Below are 21,999 nucleotides of genomic sequence, written 5' to 3'. Positions count from 1 at the left end.
TGTAAGTGCCTCAGTCTGAAGACTTTGTTGTTGCTGTGTCAATCTTTCAGTACTGAAAATCTGTCTTGATAATTTCTGAAGATATCATGATTCTTCTGCTTGAAGAGAACTGTGTCCAAGTGAAGAGGAAGAAACTTTTTTCTTGCTGGAATCTGCTTCTTAATTTAACATCTCTTCGTTCATTTGTAAACATATGCCCTTTTGTATACTGTTGCTGAATGGGATATCAGTAAAAGTAAATGTCGTTCCTTTTAGGAAGAGAAGCGATTTCTGTGATGGTTTATTGACTCCTGAATTTTGTTAATTTATATTTTACTAGTTTGATATAACTGGAAATACTTAGGAAATTTCTCTGGATTTTTTGCTGAAGTTGGTGTAGGAGTGAGTTGAATCACTTCAGCAGAGTAATTTTAAATTAGTTATTTGGGTGAGACATACCTTTAACCTTGTCCCTGTTTAACTGTACTAATTGTATGTCCTACCCCACAGTTTATCCATGGTATTGGATGTTCCCAAAAACTTAGATATGAGCTCATGTCATTAAAAACAAACAGCAGCTCAACTAAATACAGTTTTACATAAGTCAAATCTTACAAATCTATTAAACTTCCTTTTAGAAGCTGGAACAGTCTTGTCTGTTGATGGAAATCTGCAGTAGCATGCAATATTCTGGTTCAGGCTGGAGAACAACCATAATTATGAGTTACCAAGTTCAGATTCCACATCTCTTAGTAATACATTACAGCAGCCAAAGATTAAAGTGAATTATATCTGTGCTCAATAACAGATTTGCACTCTGCTGTGCAGAGATGTGGAATTCACGTTTATTTGGGCCCCCCTATAGAATGTGTGTGGGTGTTTATTATATTTTCACTAGCTGGATTTCTAACAGCATGTATATCGTACTAGAAATTTTTTGAGTCATTGACCATTTTGCCGTGACTAGCTGCAGAGCACGGTTTGGTTGCCCTAGTATAATTCAGGGAGTGGTTAATCCATTTCTTTCCTGTCTCTGCTACAGTTCAGCTTCAGGTAATACAGTTCACATTACCTTGTGTTCTCTTGCTTATTGAGTAATATTTTCTTACCAGTGAGAACAGTGTAGGGTAGAAAAAGTATTTGTGGGTTTTAATAGTAAACCATTACGTTCTTTGGCCCATTTTCAAACTAGAGAATTTTACTGGATATTGATACTCTGGACATATAGACTCTGTTTCCATTGAAGAGAGGAGACATAGAGACATTGTGAGGTTTGTAATGAGCCCAAGTATGTAGGTTTTTCATAAGGAACTTTCATATGGTTGCTGCTGAGACTAACTGTTAGGGATTAATTAAAAATATCAGCTTCTAGGAAGCTAATAAAATAACTTGCCAGGTCCCTTCTAGATAGTACCAGAATGTATTTCAGCAAGCTAGTTTTGCCATAGTGTTCTTGATCAGACCTTACACAAGATGCTTCATCCCATTTATAGGAGGAAATAAAGAAAGAAATGTTACATTTATATTTTCATAATTCCTGTGATATATTTGATTTATATGACATTTTACTAATAAAAACACAGATTTGATATTGTAAATGATATGATGATAGATTCTACATCAGATCTGTGAGGAAAACAATACGGGAAAACAGAAGTGAAATACTGAACAAAAGACAAGAAGTGTAATCCCCTTGTATTTTCTTCTGATTACAGGGACTTGCCATGAGGTGCTAAGCCTTTTTTCAGTGATTCGGAGAGACTGGACCTAAATGGCGCAGCATGACTTTGCTCCAGCCTGGCTTAATTTTCCTACTCCACCATCATCAACAAAGGTATGTTTTGTATTGTTGTTTTGAAAAGGCACTCTCATTATTAGGGAAATCTAAATGTCATAACCTCAATCACAGTAAAAATGCCAATCTCTTAATGAATACTGTGATGACAGATGACTGCAGTAGTTTTTTGCTTCAGCAGTTTAGTTTATGGAGAGAAGCACATATCTGGCCTTGGCTGTGGTTGGTTTAAGACTGCCTTCTTCAGTTGTTTAAACTTAATTACTGTGTTCCATGCTAGAAGTACCAAGACAAAGCATGTACTTGATGTTCTTGTTTCTGATTTTTAATTGTGTCCTTTAAATTTTAAGGGAGTATTATTCTGTCATCCAAGTGATTAAAAGTATGCTTTTTTAGAGTTTCTGAAGTGGCTCTGCAGTTGATGGTGGAATGCTTGTTGCTACTGGTGGAGTGTGGTACTTTCATATTGTTAGGCATCTCCACTCTGGTTGTTCATTTAGACTACTGTTACTTTATGTAATGGGACAGCTTGGAAATGGGAAATAATAATCTCTTTTAATTGTTAAAATTAGTAAATATTCCTGGAAGTCTTGAGTATATCTATCTCAGAAATGTTTTTTCTACTCTTTCTTAATTTGTGCAAATGCAGAAGCAGAGTCAGCAGTGGATATTAAACTCCTGTTATCTGTTTCCCTATTTGTAGACCTATCTTCACTCTTATTGTTTGAATTCAACATTTATATCTGCTGCTATGAGAATTGCTTTGTTTTTTTTTTTTTAATATATAGACTTTGTGCAGTCTTTCACCTCCATGGAAAATGCTTGGCCTTGAGAAACTTAGGGCAAATAGGTATTAGTAAATGCACAGAGAGATGGCAGTGTTAATTGTGTTCCTAATGCTTTGATTCTGTATGTCTACACAAACATAAACACATTTTTTTAGTCAGGTCATTGAATGTCCTTATTTATATCACTCTGTTTATGTCTCCTCTACTGTGACCTAGCTAGATTCTTTGTTTAGTATTGTCTGTTTCTGGGAACATAAAGCCTATCTGTTCCAGGATACATAGTGTCTGAAAATCCAAATTAAGAAGCAGTCTTTGTTTTCATTCTCTGTGATTTCTGATTAATTCAGCTCTTTTGATCTGATTTTTTCAATGTAATATGTTTTAAATTGGAAAAGTATTTGCAGCTTAATTGATATGGTGTCACAATTGCAAAACAATCTTCACTACATATTTAGAGAGTCTGCTGCAAGAGCTTTACCTGCATGCTTTATGTGCCAATATAGCAGGATAAAACAAAGTTCCAGAAGTGCTCTAGCACCACTGGAATATATCTGAGGCATTTCTGAATTGTATGCAATTTTGTTGCAAGTGCATTTTTCCTTCCCTCTTTGATGATTATTTGCCTCATGGAGTTTAGTTAGATTTTCTTCTCTTTCAGAAACTCCATGTTGTATGTATTACTCTGTTGTAATATTTGTGTGTCATTGTTGGAGTGCACCTTATTTCCCTGTATTACCTGCTCCCTCAGTGATGAGCGTTCTGTGATACACAGCCCATTTGGATTTTAAGTGCTTGAAAAGTCTGTTTGTAGTTCTTAGTTTGCAGAATAAGACTTGTGATTCCTCCACGAGGCAGGTCACAAGTGTTGTGGCTCCCTGTCCCCTCTATTTCCTAAAATAGACTTATTTTCTGCTGTATAGCAAAAAAGCAGAAGAGAAAAGCAGGTAAGAGGGATGGAGATGACGAAGAAGACAAGGTGTCTCATGTTTCATGCAGAATGGAGCTGGGGTGAGGCTATGGTATCAGCAACATTTGGACATTTTAAACATTTGAGAAGTAGAATCTGAGCTCTGCTTAGTCAATTTTTATATTCCTGAAGTGTGATCACTTTCAGAGATTACACCTATAGGACCCTGGTTTTCCCCTTGAGCCCGTGGTAGCTGAGATGTTTTTTCTTACATAGCTTAAGGCTGGCATTACAGAAACCTGCTACCAGGAAACCGTGATTGTGAATGAACTTTTTAATGTGACATACAGATTGCAGCTTGATTGTCGCATATCATCTATTGCTGCTGATTTCCATTTAACAGCAAGCTTTTCTCATCTCTCTGTCAACTACACAGCAAAATCCACCTAAATAGGTGTGTGTCTGTCACTCAGTGGGTTTTGTTCAGGTCTGGAGCTAATGTGTTTGTGTCAGTGCAGTATTACAAATGGGCAGCTGGAATGGGAAGGTGTTGTGAATAGTGAAGCCATTTTGGGACATGGACAGAACTTTTAAGAAAGTTTTGCTGTGAAAAAGGTATGGGAACATTGCAGATAGATAAAGTCAGTTTTACAGTTCTCTTTTACTTCTTGTTAAGCAGTTAGACTTCCTGTATGTCTTAAAATCTATGTTGTTTCTATCCCTTTTTCTTGTTTGGCTGAACTGGGTCAGATAGTTTCTAAATTTACGGAAGTAATCAATACATTTCCTTTTGACTACGAAGCTTACTGTCATCTCTGCCTCGAGAGGCTTCATAGGCAGGTATCTCCATCATGTGGGGAAAATGCAAACTGCATGATCTTTGCACACTGTTCAGAAGTGTTGGATTCCTGATAGCATGTACAACTCAAACACAACATATAAAATGCTGTCAGTTATACTTTGTAAAAATGTCGATTGTTTTGAAGTTAATACAAAAAAGAAAGTTAAATTAAAAAAAAAATCTTTAGATGTTGTTGTATGTAAATGAACACATGAAGTATCTTCTAAAATTTCACCTAAGATTGGCAGATCTAGTGCTTTCTGAAATTTTTGGCAGCTCAGTCAAAATCTTTTAAGGATTTTCTTTCACTTAAATATTTAGATCAATTTGGTAATTTTTGAAGTTTTTATTTTAACAATTTTTTGCAGTCTTCTGGCTTGCTCTCTCCAAGGAGAGTTTGTCAAGTAATTCATGTCCCATGTCTCAGATTGAGAGGATAGTCCCTGTACATTTGACTTCTAAAAATAACCAGTCTAAAAATACCTGCTTTGATTTTTAAAGATATACTTATTTGAGTTTGAATTTTAAGCAGTGAATATTGAACAGCACCTTGAGCTCTACAGGGGTGTTTTCCATAGAGCTTTGGGGATCTTTTTTTGTGTGTGTGATTTCCTCTGTGGGTTAGGTGGGAAGAAGGAAGTAATTTTAAAGGTACACCCAGAGAGAAGTTATAAGGAAAATACGGGTTGTGTAAGGAAAAATGTTTTTTAGTTTAATCCCTTTAGGTATGAGTTCTAGGCAGGATGTAGTTTGATTTCTTGGTGCTGTTCTCAAGATACGATTTTAGTTTACTACTTATCTTCCTACTGATATTTTAAAGATTTATTTCTTTAAAAATTCTTTAATGTGTGCTTATAAGCTGAAAATTTGAGGTATCTTTGTGAATCTGGGCACTTCTGATTCTAGATTTTATTAGTATTTCATAACTACTTGTATTTGCCTTTTTAAATTGTAATAATTCCAAGATTAATGAATTAGGGTTTGTTTGAGTATAGCTGCCTGGGGTGGAAGGGATTCCTTGCTTTCTATGGAATGCCTGTATGTAGCCTCTGCAAATCCAGATTAAGATCCCAGACTTCTTCTCAGCCTTCCAAATTGTGATCTTCTGTCCTTTCTTATATTTTAAAAAAAAATTTCTTCTGCTGCAACACATGTCACTTATGCTCTGTTTTGCTGCCGAAACAGAGTAGACACTTCTTACCTTGTGTCACAGGCATGTGACTCAAGGGCTGTTTCAGTGTCCTGGATCAGAAGATGCAGCTTCCACTTTGTTAGCCTGAGAGATGGTGACACAGCTCTGCATGAGAGGACTGCTGCATTGCCTTTCATTCAAAATTCTTGTAAGAATGAATTATATACTGTCAACAATGTGCATGTTACAGTTCTGATGATTAAGTTGTTAGTAATCAGATCTCAGGTCTACCACTTATGCTCCTTTGCAGTCATCGCTGAATTTTGAGAAACATTCTGAAAATTTTTCATGGACAGAGAATCGTTATGAAGCAAATCGCAGAAGACACAATTCTTCGGAAGGGTTTGATCCTAACACTGGAAGGCCAAATGGAGGTATAATTTATGGAATACTGTGAATATGTTTGTGTCATTTCTTTGTAGCATTAGCTAGAAAGCAATTCTGATGATGACAGCTCATGTGTGCTAAATTCTTTTTCTGCAGTGAAAGAGAGGTAATGGAAAGACATATCTGGGAGAGGATGTGAGCATAAGGGTTGGCTAAAGTGATGCGATTGCAGGTGTATTTCTCTCTTGAGTAGAATATGAATGTTGAGTTAATACTCTAGCCAACAACATATAAAATGAGTAGCCAGAAAAAGAGATTGACTTGTTGTAGCATTGGCTGGCTATTTTCTCTCTGGCACTGTTTTGTGAGATCCTTCCCTGCTGCTTATGCGATTGAAAACTTGTTTCCTATGCTATTGTATCCCAGTGTATAGAGCTTGTGATTTAGCTTTCTTAACAATTCTGCAGAGTAAAATATTATTTTTAAATGGTTTGTAGTTACATTTATTTAAAATTTTAAAATCCAAGGGCATTTTGGGCGAAAAGAGAGGAATGGTTGGCGTTCACAAGGCAGAAATGGTCCAGAAAATATAAACCGACGTGGAGGGTACCATGGTGGAGGTTCCCGTTCTCGTAGCAGCACCTTCCATTGTGGAAAAGGCCAGGGACTGCATGAAAACAGTGTACTTGATAATGAAACCCAGAAAAAGGAAGAAAAAGAAGTACCCAACCAATTTGAGGCTGAGGACTTCGTAAGTAAATTGTAATTACAATTAAAAAGGTTTCATTTTGTCTGCAAATACCATTTTGTCCATTACAAGTCGCTTCATGAGATTTCACCAGTTTCAGATCATCATGTAAGGAATTTTCTGTAGGTAAGGGAGTGTTGGTAGTTTGTCTAATAACTTGTTTCTCGTTTTATAACCAGATTTTTCACTTATATGTTTATTATTGTTATTTGTGTATTTAAGTGAAACTACAGTTGGATTCCTATCTGCTGTGGTATTGTGTATGTATTAAATTCTACACAGTTACCTTATTGGAATCTGAAATAGTAACAAAGTAATTTTCATGCCTGTGGCCTTTGAGCTCTGATGCTTTAACCTGCAGTTAGGATGTAAGGGGAAGGGTGATCTTACTCTTTTGAAGAAACATACATGGCTGGTTTTTTGCTTTCTCTGCTGCTGTCATATAATGGCATTGGCTGCTGCCTGAGATATTTTGTTAGAGAAGAGAAACAAGTGAGCATTGTCCTGTTTGGTTCCTGGGGGAGGTGTTTAGTCTGTCAGCAGAGGTCATGCTGCTGGTGTTATTGTGATTCTTTAGTTCATTCATCCCACAGTTCAAGGGTTACTTCTTTTAATAATGACAAAACTTTCTTTCAGCCATCTTTAAACCCTGAATATGAGAGGGAATCAAACCAGAATAAATCTCTAGCTGCAGGTGTGTGGGGTGAGTATTTTTGTTGTTTTTAAATGCAAAAATGTAGCAGAGATCTGAAGTTGTTTTATTTGAAACACAAGCCTCTTTTTAGAATTCTAAATGTATAGATTGAGAAGACTTCAATATTATTACAATGTAGGTATCTTTTTGTTAAAGGGTAGCACTTCCATATGCGTATCAGTTAGCTAGTCTGTAGATGCCACCACAACTAATACTCTTTCCCAGAATAAGTATACATCTTTTTTTGTAAAGGTGTCAAGAAATCTTCACCTTTATTTTCAAGAGGAAGTGCAATGAAGGCTGGTCACCTAAATAAGTGGTATTGATTGCTAGCTGAAGGCTTTGTAAAATGTGTTGGAAGAATTTGGAGAGAAACCTGGGAGAGCTGGAAGAGTAGTTTAGCTTGCAGAGATTTAAGGTCTCTTTCTGGAAGCAAATGTCTTATGCTGTTGGTTGTGTTTGTGTATTATTTCTATGACAAATACAATCCTGGGCAGGGACATTGGGCAGACCTGAGGTCTGGATTGTTTTCTCATCCTCACCTGAGTGTTTGGCTAACATTTTACAACTTCTAATGGGCTTTATGTTGTCAATTGTTTACCCCAAGAAAGTGGTAGCATCAGATGGCAGGGGGTTTAAAGTAAATGTACTCACAATACGAACATTTCTCTTTATTTAAAAAAAAATAATTAAACATGAAAACTTTTACTTGTCTACTTAGACTACTGCTAATACTGAGATTTTAAAGGTATTTTAGTTTGCTGATTCTTTTCTCGTCCTTAACCGGTATTTTTTGCATGATAAGTAATATTAGATGTAAGCCAACCCCTGAACATAAATATCTAATTGCTGTAAACCTTTACAGCATCATAAATAATTGGACAGCTTTCTGGTTTTGTGTTGTTAGCAGCTTTCATGTGATAACCTATCTTTCAATAAAAGAGTTGTTTTTTAATTGAAAAACTGAAGGCTGTTATTATTCCCTTTAGAAGGAAAAATTATTCAGGATAGAGGAGTGTTATGATCCCTTCTAATATCTGTTAAAAACATAGGCATCTTTTAGATTCCATTTTACCTTGTGCATATGTGATGGGACCTGTAAATATTATGAAAAATCTTGTCATGAGATTTAATGAGAATTAAACTTACAGTTATGATAACTATTTTGTAGCATCTACCTGCTAAATAAAGCAAAAGTCATGTATTCTTTTAAGAAAGGGTTTGTTGGTTTTTTTTTAAACAGAGGGTATAGTGACTATGTGAAGTAGAATTGCTTGCAGGGAGAGGAAATAATCCTTGAAAAGGCTCTTAATGTAGGAATGCATGTACAAAAAAAGATATTTTTTTTCTTTTTGAAAATTTTAGAACTGTTTTAATGGATGTTCCTTAATGCTGCTAAATGGCAGTTTTTCTAGTTTGATAGCTGACTAATTTGTATGTCTCCTAATTTGTTCTCCAATGAACACAGAAATTTTGTTCTGTTGTGTCCATATGAAGCATGGAGCTAGAGAAACTCGTCATTGCCATGGTCTAATGTGTAGTGCACATCTTGTCTCATGTTTATAGAACCTCAGTGCAGAGCTCTAAACTGAGCTGTTAATAAATATATAACTAATTATTCTTTAGGAAATCTTAAGGGGAATATGAAAGCCATAAACTCTTGTGAAGTTTGAGTAACTATCAACAACTAACAGTATTTTGATTGTAGAATTACTACACAGGAGTCTCTAGAAATGTGTAGCAGGTTTCTTTGAAGAATATATTTTCTTTTAAAAAGTGCAATTCCTGCATTGCCAAGCGAAATATTTTTAAAATGATGACTGTAGAAAATGGAACAGAACCTGTGTTTTTCCAGGTTCACACAGTATGTTATTTGTGGAGCTAATACTGATTTATGTTCCTGGTTTATGCCTGTTTGCTCTGGATCAGATGGCTGTTCCGGTACTTTATGAACTAAAAACTAGTGAGTTGTGTACACAGACACACATACACACACATATCTATATACACACACACTTCTTTTTTTCTTCCAGAGTACCCTTTAAATCCTAAATCTAGATCTCAGAGAATGCTGGTCATTAAAAAAGGCAGTACAAAAGAACTGCGGATATCTGGATTCCCAGTAGTGGGAAGCCTTCACTCGCAGCCGGTAAGGAATGGAACTGGCACAAGTGTTTATAAAGGATTAGTCCCCAAACCTGTAACTCCACCTGCAAAGGTGAGTATTGGATACCAGTGTTATGAAAAACATGCCTAGAAACATCATGCTGTAATTCTCAGTGTGTTTATTTCATCCCTGAGAATACTGTTCCTACATTATCATGTATTCAACACTTGCAAACTGCAACACACCCCAAAAATGAATAGAAACAACTTTTTTTACATTTTTCTTTTTAAATTATAATTTAGTTTCTCTTTGCTTCTCATCTACCCCTTTTTAGAAGTGCAACAGCTGTACAAGGGAGAGTAAAAATGATGGTTTTTAATTTATGGAATAGCAGTCCCTTTTGTATATATGATTTCAACAGAACAAAATAAGGTACATTTTAGAGAGGTATAGTCAGCCTATTACCTTCAGAATTTATCCCAGTTATAGACAGAGATGACATTATAACCTAGTAGAATCATTCTGGTCTCTTTCCAAATGCGACTTTTCATACACATAATCAGAATATTCTGAGTTGGAAGGGACCCACAAGAATCATCAAGTCCAGCTCTTAAGTGAATGCTCCATATGGACTTCAAACCCATGACCCTGGCATTATCACCAGGCTCTAACTGAGCTATTCTCACTGGCTTCATCTCTATTTTTTTGTTTCAGGAATTTTTCTGTGCTCTTGAGAGCCATATGGTGGATTAGTTCTTAACTCTGTAACATTTTGAATCTAAAATAATACTTTCAGCTGTTGAAGTCCCATATTTCATTTTTGATACCTCAAATATGAGGATCTTAATTGTTTTGAAATTTTAGTTTTTATATAAACAGCGTGAACAGTATTTATGAGCAGATGAATTGCTCATAAACAGCCTCTTTTCCACAAGAAAACAGATGTTTGCACTACATTAAGGTTGCAGTTATGATTTGCTTTTGCTTAATCATTTTTCTGAAGATTCTTGAAAAGAATCCTTTTTAGTTAATGACTCTTTACTTCTCTGTTTATTCTTCTGTCTAGCCCACACAGTGGAAAAGCCAAGCAAAAGAAAATAAACTTGGGAATGCATTTCCTCATGAATCTGCATATGGTGTTGGCAGTTTCAGTCCTTTCAAATCAACTGTCAAGGCATTTGCTGTAACACAAAATTTAGTGAAAGAGGTAAAGTAGTGGCTGTAGTTAAATATATAAAACATTTAATTTGCTTAAGGGAGGATGGTCAGTAAATTTTGTACAGAATTGTATTAAGTATGTTTTTTTGGAACTTAACATTCAGAAAAGGTGGAATGCACATCACTAGCCTCAAAGTACTGCAGTTTCCTTTGTAAGTTTGATTTAGAATAAAAACCCATATTAGAAAATACAGCCTGATACTTTTAGGCTTCAAAACTGCTAAAGGTATTACATGTTTCAGAAGGCCCACATAAACCTGCATCTCTGGGTTTACATCTACAAACTGTTTATACCAAAATACAGATCTTCCCTCTACTTTTGATTGTGAATATATGCAAAATCTGAAAGAACAGATACCTGTGTCTTTAATTAAAATTTTTCTGAATGAACACATTTCTAACATTCTTTCTTTTTCTGACTTCCTTCACTAGTGTAATCGGTCAAATTCTTCATCCCCTGTTGACAAATCTGGTCAGCTTCGTTTAACAAAATTGACAAGAATGCGGACTGATAAGAAGAGTGAATTTTTGAAAGCATTGAAAAGAGATAGAGTGAAAGAGGAACATGAAAATGAGAATCATGATGGGCAAGAGAAGGTAATTTTTTTCATACTTACTGTAGATCCAGTAGGTTTCAGACAAACAATAAACTACTTCTGATTTTGCTGTAAATAGCTGTTAAGTAATGGTTTTGGATCCCTAAATGAAGGAAAGGAATTACCTTTTGATTAATTTTAAAACATTGTTCCAAGTACTACTCTTCCTCCAGTGCTGCTTTGTAGTTTCTTTTTGTCTTTCTGCAGTATCTGTTAGTGCATGTTGATGACTTAAGTACTTGTGTGTCTTTAGCAACAATAAAAAGGATAAATTAGGCTTAGTAAACTAATCATACATGAATTTATATTGGAAAAGACCTTTGGTATCGGGTCCAACCATTAACAGTACTGTCAAGTCTGCAAGTAAACTGTGTATTCAAGTGTAACATCTAAGTGGCTTTTAAATAACTCCAGGGATGGTGACTTAGCTGCTTCCCTGGACAGCCCATTCTAGTGCTTGACCACCCTTCCTTCCTGTGGTGGAAAGTCTTCCTGGTGTCTAACCTGAATCTCCCCTGACACAACTTGAGGCCATTTCTTGTGTCCTGTCACAGTGTTGGCCACAGCTGGCCACAGCCTCCTTTCAGGCAGCTGTGGAGAGTGATAAGGTCACCCCTGAGGCTCCTTTTCTCCAGGATAAACACCCCCAGCTCCCTCAGCTGCTCCTCACAGCACTTGTGCCCCAGCCCCTGCCCCAGCTCCATTGCCCTTCTCTGGACTCTCTGCAGCCCCTCAGTGCCTTTCCTGCAGTGAGGGCCCAGAGCTGGACCCAGCACTGGAGGTGAGGCCTCAGCAGTGCCCAGCACAGGGGGACAATCCCTGCCCTGGCCCTGCTGGCCACAGCATTGCTGATCCAGGCCAGGATGCCATTGGCCTTCTTGGCCACCTGGGCACAGCCTGGCTCCTGTTCAGCTGCTGTCACCAGCACCCCCAGCTCCTTTCCAGCCACTCTGCCCTAGCCTGTGGCACTGCCTGGGGCTGTTGTGACCCAAGGGCAGGACCTGGCACTTGGCCTTGTTGAACCTCACACCATTGGCCTTGGCCTGTTGATCCATCCTGTACAGACCCCTCTGCAGAGCATTCCTGTCCTCCAGCAGATCAGAATTCTCACCCATTTTGGTGTCACCTGTAAACTGACTGAGGTGCACTTGTCAAATCATTGATAAAGTGGTTAGTAGGGAGCCCTGGGGAGCCCCACCCATGACTGGCCACCAGCTGAATATGGCTCCACTCACCACCACCCTCTGGGCCCAGCCCTCTAGGCAGTTTTTACCCAGTGAAGAGTGCCCCTCTCCAAGCCATGGGCTGCCAGCTTCTGCAGAATTCTCTGGAATACTGTGTCAAAGAAAGGTTTTATTGAAGTTCAAGCAGAAAACATCCACAACCTTTTCTTCATCCACTAAGCAGTCCCCTGGTCATAGAAGGAGATCAGGTTGGCCAAGCAGGACCTGTCTTTCCCAAACCTGTCCTGACTGCGCCTGATCCCCTGATTGTCCGGCATGTGCTGTATGATGGCACTCACAGTGGTCTGCCCCTACCTTCCTTGGTAACACGGCAAGTCTGACATGCCTGTAGTTCCCTGGAATCTCCTTCCAATACTTTTTGCAAATGAGCATCACGTTTTCCAACCTCCAGTTGCCTGGGACCTCTCTGGTAATCCAGGGCTGCTGGTAAATGATGGAAAGTAGCTCAGTGAACTGCCAGCTCCCTCTGTACTTTTGTGTGAATTCCACCTAGTCCCAAAAGACTTGTGAAGGGCAGTGTTTCATACCCTGGCTGCTAGTTATCCTATAAAACACAAAAGTTTGTTCTGCTTCTCAATGATTCTCAAACCATTTTCTTTCTTATTAGTGTTTAGGTAGCCAGAAGTTCTCTATTCTTGGTCTAATCAAAGGAGCAATAGCTCACTATATGCATAAACCACTGGTTCTAACTAATTGAGAGCTTGAAGGCCTATAATGGCTGTGTATAATATGCATCAGGTTTCTTTCAGTCTGAATTGATTTATGCAGTGTTCAATTGATACTAGAGAATATTTGTGTCAAATGCTACCAGCCACCAAATTATCATACCAGTTATCATAGTCCAGGTGAAGATAAGTAGTTTATTATTCAGAATGAGGTGCTTACAAGCCTGTTTGCTGTAAATTAGTGGTTTAAAATGTCTTATTAAAACAAAAAATCCCATAAATTAGAAATCAGCCAGATAAACAAGTGATTTTGAGGAAGCGAATTAGGCTTCTGAGATATTAAAAAGGAAACAGTGCCAGTGTACATTGCTGATAAAAGTGAGACTGACTTTACTGACCCTGATCTTATTTCAGGCAAAATGCAATTTGCTGTAATGGGACTGTGTAACTAATGTGTCAGCTAAGAAAAGCCTGCATCTTTTCATTAGGTATTCTGTGACTGAGTACCCTGAAATGGATATTAGGGATAGTTTTGTTCATGTGTTCAGGAAATACACAAAGATTTTGATTTAAGATTAGAAAGATCTTAGGAACCATCTAGAGATTCAGAATTATGAAATAATGAGGCAAATTGTACTCAGCAGCTGAATCACACTCGGAAGGAGCTGTTTTGTCCTATAGAACTGCTTAGTAAATGTATACATTTTTCTTGGTATTATGTGACATATTCTTCAGGCATATAATGTAACAGCTGAATGTATGTTTACTGGGATATGTGTTCTTAACAATATCGTGCTGACTGTTCTAATATTTCTGAAAGCAGACAACATGTGAGTGGGAGGGAAACAATGGTGGTGTTGATCCTGTGCTCTGAAGTATGATTTCTTACAGATGCAGAAGATTGCATTATTTCCTCCTCCTATGGGTAATGATGTTATATGCCCAGTTTAGGGATTTTGTTATTGAGAAGTTGTTAACTAATAATGATTGTACTCTTCTTTGTTTTTACAATTGGTAAGACTTCTGAGGCTATTTGTCTCATTGATAAATATGAATTACAGGTTGCTGAATGAGTAGAGTAGAAAGAAATACCTCATATTTATAGACTAAAGACCTTTTAATCTTTGAGTGAACCTGAACAGTCATCTTTGTAAATAAATTTTCTTCCTGATTTGTATTTAATGTCTAGTAATTTCCAGTTGGTGTTCACAACAGCCTGAGAAGCTAGGGTTGAGTGCATGTGTGTAAGTGAGCTTGTCTGAATTTAAAGAGCAGTATGCAGTCTTTCTGAATTCATGGCAGAGACTTTGCTATTTGAGGTATGGGTGTTGTGACCTGTCCCTTAGACTAAGTAAACTTGAGAACTCATATACTTTCAGACTTCTTCTGCCACATACAGCTCTGATATTTACTTAGGAACAATAAAAATTCAACAGCCCATTATTTCTGTAAGTATGAAGAACAGCTGAAGTAGGTTTGAATTTTAAGAAGTATGAAACTTTGCAGGAAAAAAATTTGGGGAAAAGCTTGTGAGGTGCTTTCTGCATTATTTGATCAGTAGTGTATCTTAGGAATTCTGTAGCATGCGGGTGTTGCAAATGCCAGAACAGAATTACCTGTGAAGTACAGAGTCTCTCCATTTAAACTTAATTTAAACTAAACAGAACTACTGAATTGCAGCTCTTCTGAATATGTACTTGTGGATGGAATTAACTTTTACATTTTGTAATGTAAAATTATTTTTGTATTTAGGATGATGCGTCCTTCAGCTTGCATAACAACAACAGTCCTCATGGTGAGAGAGATATAAACCGAAACTTTGAAAATGAGATTCCGCAGGAGAACGGCAATGCTTCAATTACACCTCAGCAGATCATTCAGTCTTCAGCTTTCCCTCAGGCAAATGTTCTTTCAAGCTCACTTGAGGCAGAGCATAGGTATGTACCATATAAAACATAAAGTGTTTCTTCATGGTAGCTGATCATGTTCATAAATTCTTGCTAGTGCAGAAGTCAGAATCTGAAAATTGAGAAAGCATAAAATGTTTCTTGACTAAAGTAAAATTTATCTTTTAGACATGTACTAATTTAAATGAGATATACTTTGTTTCTTAGACCTGTGTACTGATTTACATCCAATTTTTAAGTAAAGAAAGTTTATTTCTTAATAAAGAATATAGCAAACTACATAGTGATTTCATCCCTCTGATTTTGGTCTAGGTGTCTGGGAGGAACAATACATGTAATTGCTGTTTGTATTAAAAATATTTTAAGTGCTGCATTTTATATAAAACTTCAGTGAGGTTTTAATCATTATTAAAGTAGTTAATTATTTTTGTAGCTGACTTGTTGACACTATTAGTGATATCACAAGACAGTCCACTGGAAGGTGAGAAAGTAATTTCATGAAAAGGATTGAAACAATTCTATTATCCCAGTAATCCAACTGCAGTAGCATTTGGTAGATATGAGAATATCTGGATAATCACAACCCAGTCTTCTGTCAGATTCTTATGGTTTAGACAGATTTTTTTTTCAGTGATAGTCTATACATTGGACTAGACAACTCTTCATTTTGTAGTGCCTGTAGAAGAAACTTTCATTTCCTCTTACTCCTCCTGAGTATGAAGAGTACAAAGCACCCTGCTCAGTTCCTTTTTTCCCACCAGTGGCAACATCACTGCCATAAGTGACACCATGTGGGATAAGTCCTGTCACTGGAGCGTTGTGGATGGTGGCAGGCTCCTCAGGAGGCGCAGACAGCAGGAGAGGTGGAGGAGTGGTGTTGTATCTAATGGATGGGGTGGAATATTTGAAGCTTGTGGCTGGTGATGGCATGGTTAAGGGCCCCTGGATAAGGATTAAGGAGCAAACAAAAAAAGCAAATGTCCTTGTTGGAGTCCACTGTAGGCCACTCACCCAGGATGATGACACTGACTGTCCTTTAAGGAGCTAAGGAGCACCTCTAAATCAACTGCTGCTGTCCTAATGGGGGACTTCAACTTGCCAGATACTAATTTGGAATACCAAAAATGGAAAATGGTGCTTGCCATTGTAGGGAGAAAATCTGTGACTTTGAGAAAGACAGAATGTTCTTCATCCAGAGGATAGCTGGGCACTGGAACAGGATTCCCAACAACACCAAGCCTGACAGAGTTCAAGAAGTGTTTGGGCAGTATTCTCAGTCACAGGGTATGATTCTTGGCATTGTTCTGTTCTGGACCAGGAGTTGGATGCCACATTCTTTGTGGATCCCTTCCAACTCAGGATATTCTGGGAGTCTGTGAAATCTATGGCCACTAGAGGCTCATGATTTTTTGGCTGGCAGATGGGAGTCAGATCTAACTCTTAGTTTTTCAATTCAAATTACTTTAAATAGCCTTGTTAGGATTTCTGGGCAAATGTCTTTCTTCTGTGGTATCCCAGAGAGGCTGTGTGTCCATACTGCCACAGTGCTTTGGCTGTGAGCTCAGCACACATGTGGACAGATGGTATGGTAAACCTTTTTGTGGTAAATTGCACAATGGGTCACCACCTTAGGTCCCAGGTTACTTTTGCATACCTAGTAAAAGTATTGGCACATTTGGTACAACAGGGCTTCCTTCCTGCTGGGGAAGTTTCCAACGTGCAGCAATCCTGTTGGTATCAAGTTGGCTAATCCAAATAATTTTTTTATGTAGTTCATCCTTCTAACCATTCTAGAGTGGTGTCAGTTTAAAGGGACAATGGTGCTGCTAACATTACAGAATGTTGCTTTAAAGTTAGTTAGCTATTAGCCTAAATTTTACTTACAAAAACAGAAGCTCTGTCGCTATTTACTTCACTGAATCCCATGCTTAGGTCTGAGCTTGCTTGCAGTAAAACTGAAGCTCAGCTAACTATCATTGAACTGCATTTAGCCTTGTGTTTTTCTGTACAATATATTCTCTTAGAGTTTTGGATGGCTTGATTGTTCCTGCCTGTTATGCTTTCCGATTTGGTCCAAATGCAACAGAGGATACAATTTCTATTTCTGTTACTGTCTTACTGATTTTTTTTTTTTTAAGCAGAGTAGTGCTTTCTCCTTCTACAATTCCAGGATTTTGTTACAGTTCTAAATATGCAAATTTTCCCAGTGCACGTCCACTCACTGTATTGGGATATAGAGTTCTTTGTGGGGAGGATTGTGTTGACATTTTTTGCTGATATCTGCCTAAATGAAGTGCCTGGTATATGGTGTCAGCTGTGAGTTTGTCTTGCTATTTTAATATATACACTGTTTTTTAGCTATTAAGTGTCAGCTCTGGCATACATTTTAGAAACCTCTTTGCTTTTTGTAAAATAGCTTTAGTCTGTTTTAATGTTTAAGGTCAAAAGATACCTGGTTTACCTGAAGAAGGTGCTAATCCTTTTGGAAAAAACTTGCAGCAAGCAAACTTAATGACTTCATTGTTAAATGTCATGGTATCTTCACCTTCAGATAATCTCTCTTTTTATACGATCTTCAAATGTAAAACCACTTTCTTCCTGCTCAGATACTGCCATCCTTCTTTAGGAGCTGGCCAAAACATGCTGATAATTGCATCTTTGTATATCTTAAGCTTAGTTACGAGAGGAGTCTTTCTTCTCCTCATTTCTTCCCCTTATCCCAAAATCCACTCCTAGCTGTTTGAGCTGAAAAACCAGCATGTGCTGTTGGCTAAGACTCAATTGTAAAGAAGCCTGACACAGCTCTTGACATTAGCATGTGGTATAAAAAATAAATCACATGAGGCCGTTGCATCCTGAATTGGTTTCCATCGAGGGACACCACCAATATTCCTTATGCTTTGCTCTGCTTTGTTATTCAGGAAAACCTCCAGAGTCCTTCAGTGTGTCTTTGTCTCTTCATATTGTTCTCAGGGGAGTGAATACATTGCTGCTTCACTGACAGTTTTAAGTTATGTTAAGAAAACACATTCTTACTGTTCTGATACAGATCTCTTGCCTTAGAATAAAGGTATAGTTTTTACCACACATGGTGGTTGGATAGGGTCATCTTTAAGGGACCTGAAAACTCAGCTTCTGTGCTTTACATAGCTTTTACAAGACTTTGAACTCACACTTATGTAAGAGTTTGTTTAAAAAAAAATCTGGCTGATTAATCAATGAATTTGTTACAGGTCTTCAGATATGTATGTAGGCAGAGCTTGAAATGTTTGAGTGTGTGTAGTAAATTCCTAATGTTGTCCTTCTTAATTTAAAGGTTGTTAAAGGAGATGGGCTGGCAGGAAGACAGTGAAAATGATGAAACATGTGCTCCGCTAACTGAGGATGAGATGAGGGAGTTTCAAGTCATTAGTGAACAGGTAAGACAAAGTTAATTTTCCATTATAAACCTGCAGTTAGTTACCCTAGATGCCTTCCTTTGAGGAGGATCTGCAGTAATTTTGATCATTAGGGATGTTGCTGTTGCAGTACCATTTCAGTACTGTGCTTTTGGAAGTACAGTTGCTTCAGAAAAATCGGGTACCAGTGCTGACTGTAGCTCAGGCCTATTCACTAAGCATCAAGGCAAGGGTAGGGTGTACTTCTGGGTAGTTTAAGTATTGTTGGTGGTAGAAGTGCACAGGCTTTCCCTTCTTTTTTTTATTTTTTTTTATTAGGAGTGTTGAGTAGACCTGGTGGGGTCAGTGAGAAAGAGTCAGAAATGAGAATAGTGTGAACATTTGGTAATTCCAATATTATTTGAAATATTAATAATTTAATAGTGGAATATTAAAATTTCAAGTGCTTGTTTTAGTGCGCACATTCTGCATGATATTGAAAATGTGGTAATTCCTTTATTTTTTGCAGAATCAGCTGTTTCCTTTCTTCAGTGTCTTTGAATTTCCAATTGCTGAGATACCCATTCCGCTCTGCTGCAGCATCTCTTCTGGGCTCCTTCCCTATTGTCCTTTGCCCTTCTTAGCACAGATGTTTGCAGCACTGTGGGAAAGGGGACTGGATTGCAGGGAGACACCATGAGGGAGAAAGGATCTCTGGGGCGAGATGTGTGGGGACATGGGTGAGAACAGGGTGAGCTCTCATTGACTGCAGGAGTTCAGCACAACTGGAGACACTGGGATACAGGTGGCTGGCCAGAGGTGAAGGCTCACAGGGCAGTTATCCTTTCTGTGTACATATGAAAAGCTGTGGATCCAGTGTAGCCCAGAGGTGAAGATGTAAAGAGTATTGAATTGCAACAGATTGTTGTGTTTGGCATTTTCTTTCTCTAAATGTGTCATGTTTTCACATTTCAGTTACAAAAAAATGGCCTTCGAAAAAATGGCATTTTGAAAAATGGCCTCATCTGTAATTTTAAATTTGGCTCCTGGAAAAACAGCACTTTCAAACCTGCTCTGGAGAATGAGGATTCTGAGACAAGCAGCAGTGATACATCAGATGATGATGATGTGTGAAGACTTCTGTAACATCTGTAGAAGTCCATTTGTTCTTGTGAAGATTGGGGATGTTTTGTCTAAGAACAAAAATTGTCATTTATGTAGTAACATGCCCACTACAGAAAGAATAATGGGACTTTCCTCTGAAGGAAGCAAGGAATGTTCTGTTGGGTGTGTTGAAAATCATTATAAGTTCTCTGTAAACGAATGTTGTAGAATGAGGCCTTGTGTTGACCCAGTGTTGACTTCCATCACTGAAGCATTTCTGACTAGCAGTGTGACAATGTTACAAATCAGAGTTTCTCACTTAATAATAAAAGCAAAGAATTGTGTAATGTCTTGCAAAACTTCTGTCTTAAAATGTCTAAGGAAGAAAAGGGCAGCTTGACACAGTGTTTTGCTTGCCAAGTCATTTTTTTCTTACAGTGGAAATCAGTGAGTCCACTTTGTACGCAAAAAGGGCAATGTAGCACGTTGGCTACAATGAGCAAAGTGCACTAAAACTCTTCCTTAACTGAGTTGTTGAACTGTTCTACAAATAACTGCTCTTTAGCCATTGGTTGTGTTGTCGTTGTTATTAATGGCAAAAGACCCTGGTGTTACAGTTCCAAATTTCTAGAATTAACTTTTAAATTGAAAGCTTTAAGGGGTATAGCAAGACCCTTATTCTCACAGTGACTTGTGGGAAAATAAGCAGTTTGATTTTACTATTTGACATGTGGAAAAATCATTACAGTGACTGGATTGAATTACATGGGAAATAAACTGATTTACAGAGTATTGTCTCAGTGCATAGCATCACGGGTATTGTTTTTAAGACAGCTAAGTTTGTTTGCATTTATATTACATGTACTCTGGCAGCAGTGCAGTTGTGCATTTCAGTGCAAAGTAAAAATACTTTCGTCATTAGATCTTGCTTTTATAGCAGCAGAAGTATATGTGTGCAATAACCACCTCTTTTGCTTGCTCAGTATAAGACTTTTTCTTTATGATCTCACATTTAAAAACCAATATTGTATTATTTATAGTTTTAGTTGGTTTATTTTAGTTCTTTAAATGTTGTCCACAGTTGTACAAGCTGTGTAGCATTAATTCATAAGCACAACTGCTCTTGGGGATGTTGCATAAGTTTATAATATAGCACATATATATATATATGTATATGTATATATATATAGACACTTCCCTGTCAAGATGTTTTTGAATTCTACTACTTCTTATAGTAAATTATTTGCAGTTTAGAACTTGAAAGCAAAAATATTTATAAAGTTGAGATTCTGTCCATATTTCTTTAGGAAAATACTCTTTTTATAAGGTGGCATCAATTTTGGGCCAAATTTGGTATGTTTCTCTTTTTTATTTATTGCTAATTTAAATAGATATTTCTTTTCAAGAGGTCAGTTTTTGTATTAGAAGCTGCTTGCAAATGTTGATGTAGTTAATTTTGGCATGGTGTATTTAAATACTCAATTTCTAATCTCAGTTTAAGAGGATAAAAATGTTTCTTTTTTAAAAAGAAAACTGCCATATCTGTAATGATGTTTTTCCTACCTGCTTGCCTTATACACCTTTTTCCTTCCCTCTCCTGATTTTTTTTTACTGACTTTGACACATGGTTTGTTCACTTTTTGGTTTTTACATACTATAAACAGGATCTTCTGCCTAGCTTAATTATATAGTGATATGTGGATGCACTGTTTTAATAGGAAGTGAAAATGTTTTTTTCTTGGCATTTCTCAAAGTGGGGTGTAGGCTTCTCCCCCTTCTTTATTCAATTTTACTTTATTTCATTCACCTCAGGAATTAACTCTGAGAAGTTAATGTAATTATAGAAGAGCTGTGTTAAAATTGTATAGACTTTGGAAATTTACAAGTTGGAACTGAGAAAATTATCTTTAGAGGAAGTAGGAGTACTAGTCATACTTGGTACTTCTTCTTTGCTAGTTTATATCCTGAAACTGATAATGGAAGCGCTGATTATAATGAACTGTGGGCAAAGCAGGTAACAGGAATTGGGCAGTGGTTTTGCTTTGTAGAGTGAAACACTTTTATAGCCTTCATAACTTTTCTCTGTCTGGTTTCTCCTCTTGTGTCTGCTGATACTTGTGGATTAATTTCTGGTAGGTTCTACAAGTTCAGAGACTCCTCATAAGTGTGTGTGGCCCCTGGCTTAAGTGGTTTTCTGCCTGCTCTGTTACTTCTGTTGGCCCTTCATGGCAGTGTGGGAATGGGTGAGATTTGATATTTCCACTGAGGAACTGGATTCCCTTATGTTATATTTGCTTGTGACAAAGCTGAGTAGAGTATCTGTGATCTACTGTGTCACCTTAAGAAACTTTTAGTCACTTACTGTGGGAACTCTTTTAGTTTTTTTTTTCCTGGGAAATGTCACTCAAAACAATGTTTGGTTTTTGTAGTATACTTCCATAAAATGTATGAAAGCATTTTATTGTTCATCTTCCTTTTTTTCAGTGCTTGATGATGTAGAGAAGAACGAA

General features: G+C 37.3%; 1 protein-coding gene across 6 annotated transcripts in view; it reads left to right on the top strand.

Moving 5' to 3' along the window:
• GPBP1 (GC-rich promoter binding protein 1) overlaps positions 1-20,281 on the top strand; it is a 35,538-nt gene extending 15,257 nt beyond the window's left edge. For all 6 annotated transcript variants that reach the window (XM_054652926.2, XM_077171156.1, XM_077171153.1 and 3 more), the window contains 10 exons: positions 1,695-1,813; positions 5,753-5,876; positions 6,357-6,580; positions 7,214-7,280; positions 9,305-9,489; positions 10,445-10,585; positions 11,029-11,193; positions 14,854-15,038; positions 18,325-18,427; positions 19,361-20,281. In XM_054652926.2, coding sequence (XP_054508901.2) covers positions 1,751-1,813; positions 5,753-5,876; positions 6,357-6,580; positions 7,214-7,280; positions 9,305-9,489; positions 10,445-10,585; positions 11,029-11,193; positions 14,854-15,038; positions 18,325-18,427; positions 19,361-19,519 — 1,416 coding nt within the window. In that variant the 5' untranslated portion in view covers positions 1,695-1,750 and the 3' untranslated portion in view covers positions 19,520-20,281. The remainder of the gene's footprint in view (positions 1-1,694; positions 1,814-5,752; positions 5,877-6,356; positions 6,581-7,213; positions 7,281-9,304; positions 9,490-10,444; positions 10,586-11,028; positions 11,194-14,853; positions 15,039-18,324; positions 18,428-19,360) is intronic.
• The last annotated feature ends 1,718 nt before the right edge of the window (positions 20,282-21,999 follow it).

Source organism: Agelaius phoeniceus, chromosome Z, assembly GCF_051311805.1.
Source record: "Agelaius phoeniceus isolate bAgePho1 chromosome Z, bAgePho1.hap1, whole genome shotgun sequence".
In the NCBI taxonomy this organism is placed as follows: domain Eukaryota; kingdom Metazoa; phylum Chordata; class Aves; order Passeriformes; family Icteridae; genus Agelaius; species Agelaius phoeniceus.
The sequence above is the reverse complement of the archived record's forward strand: the minus strand, read 5'-3'. Positions and strand labels throughout refer to the sequence as shown.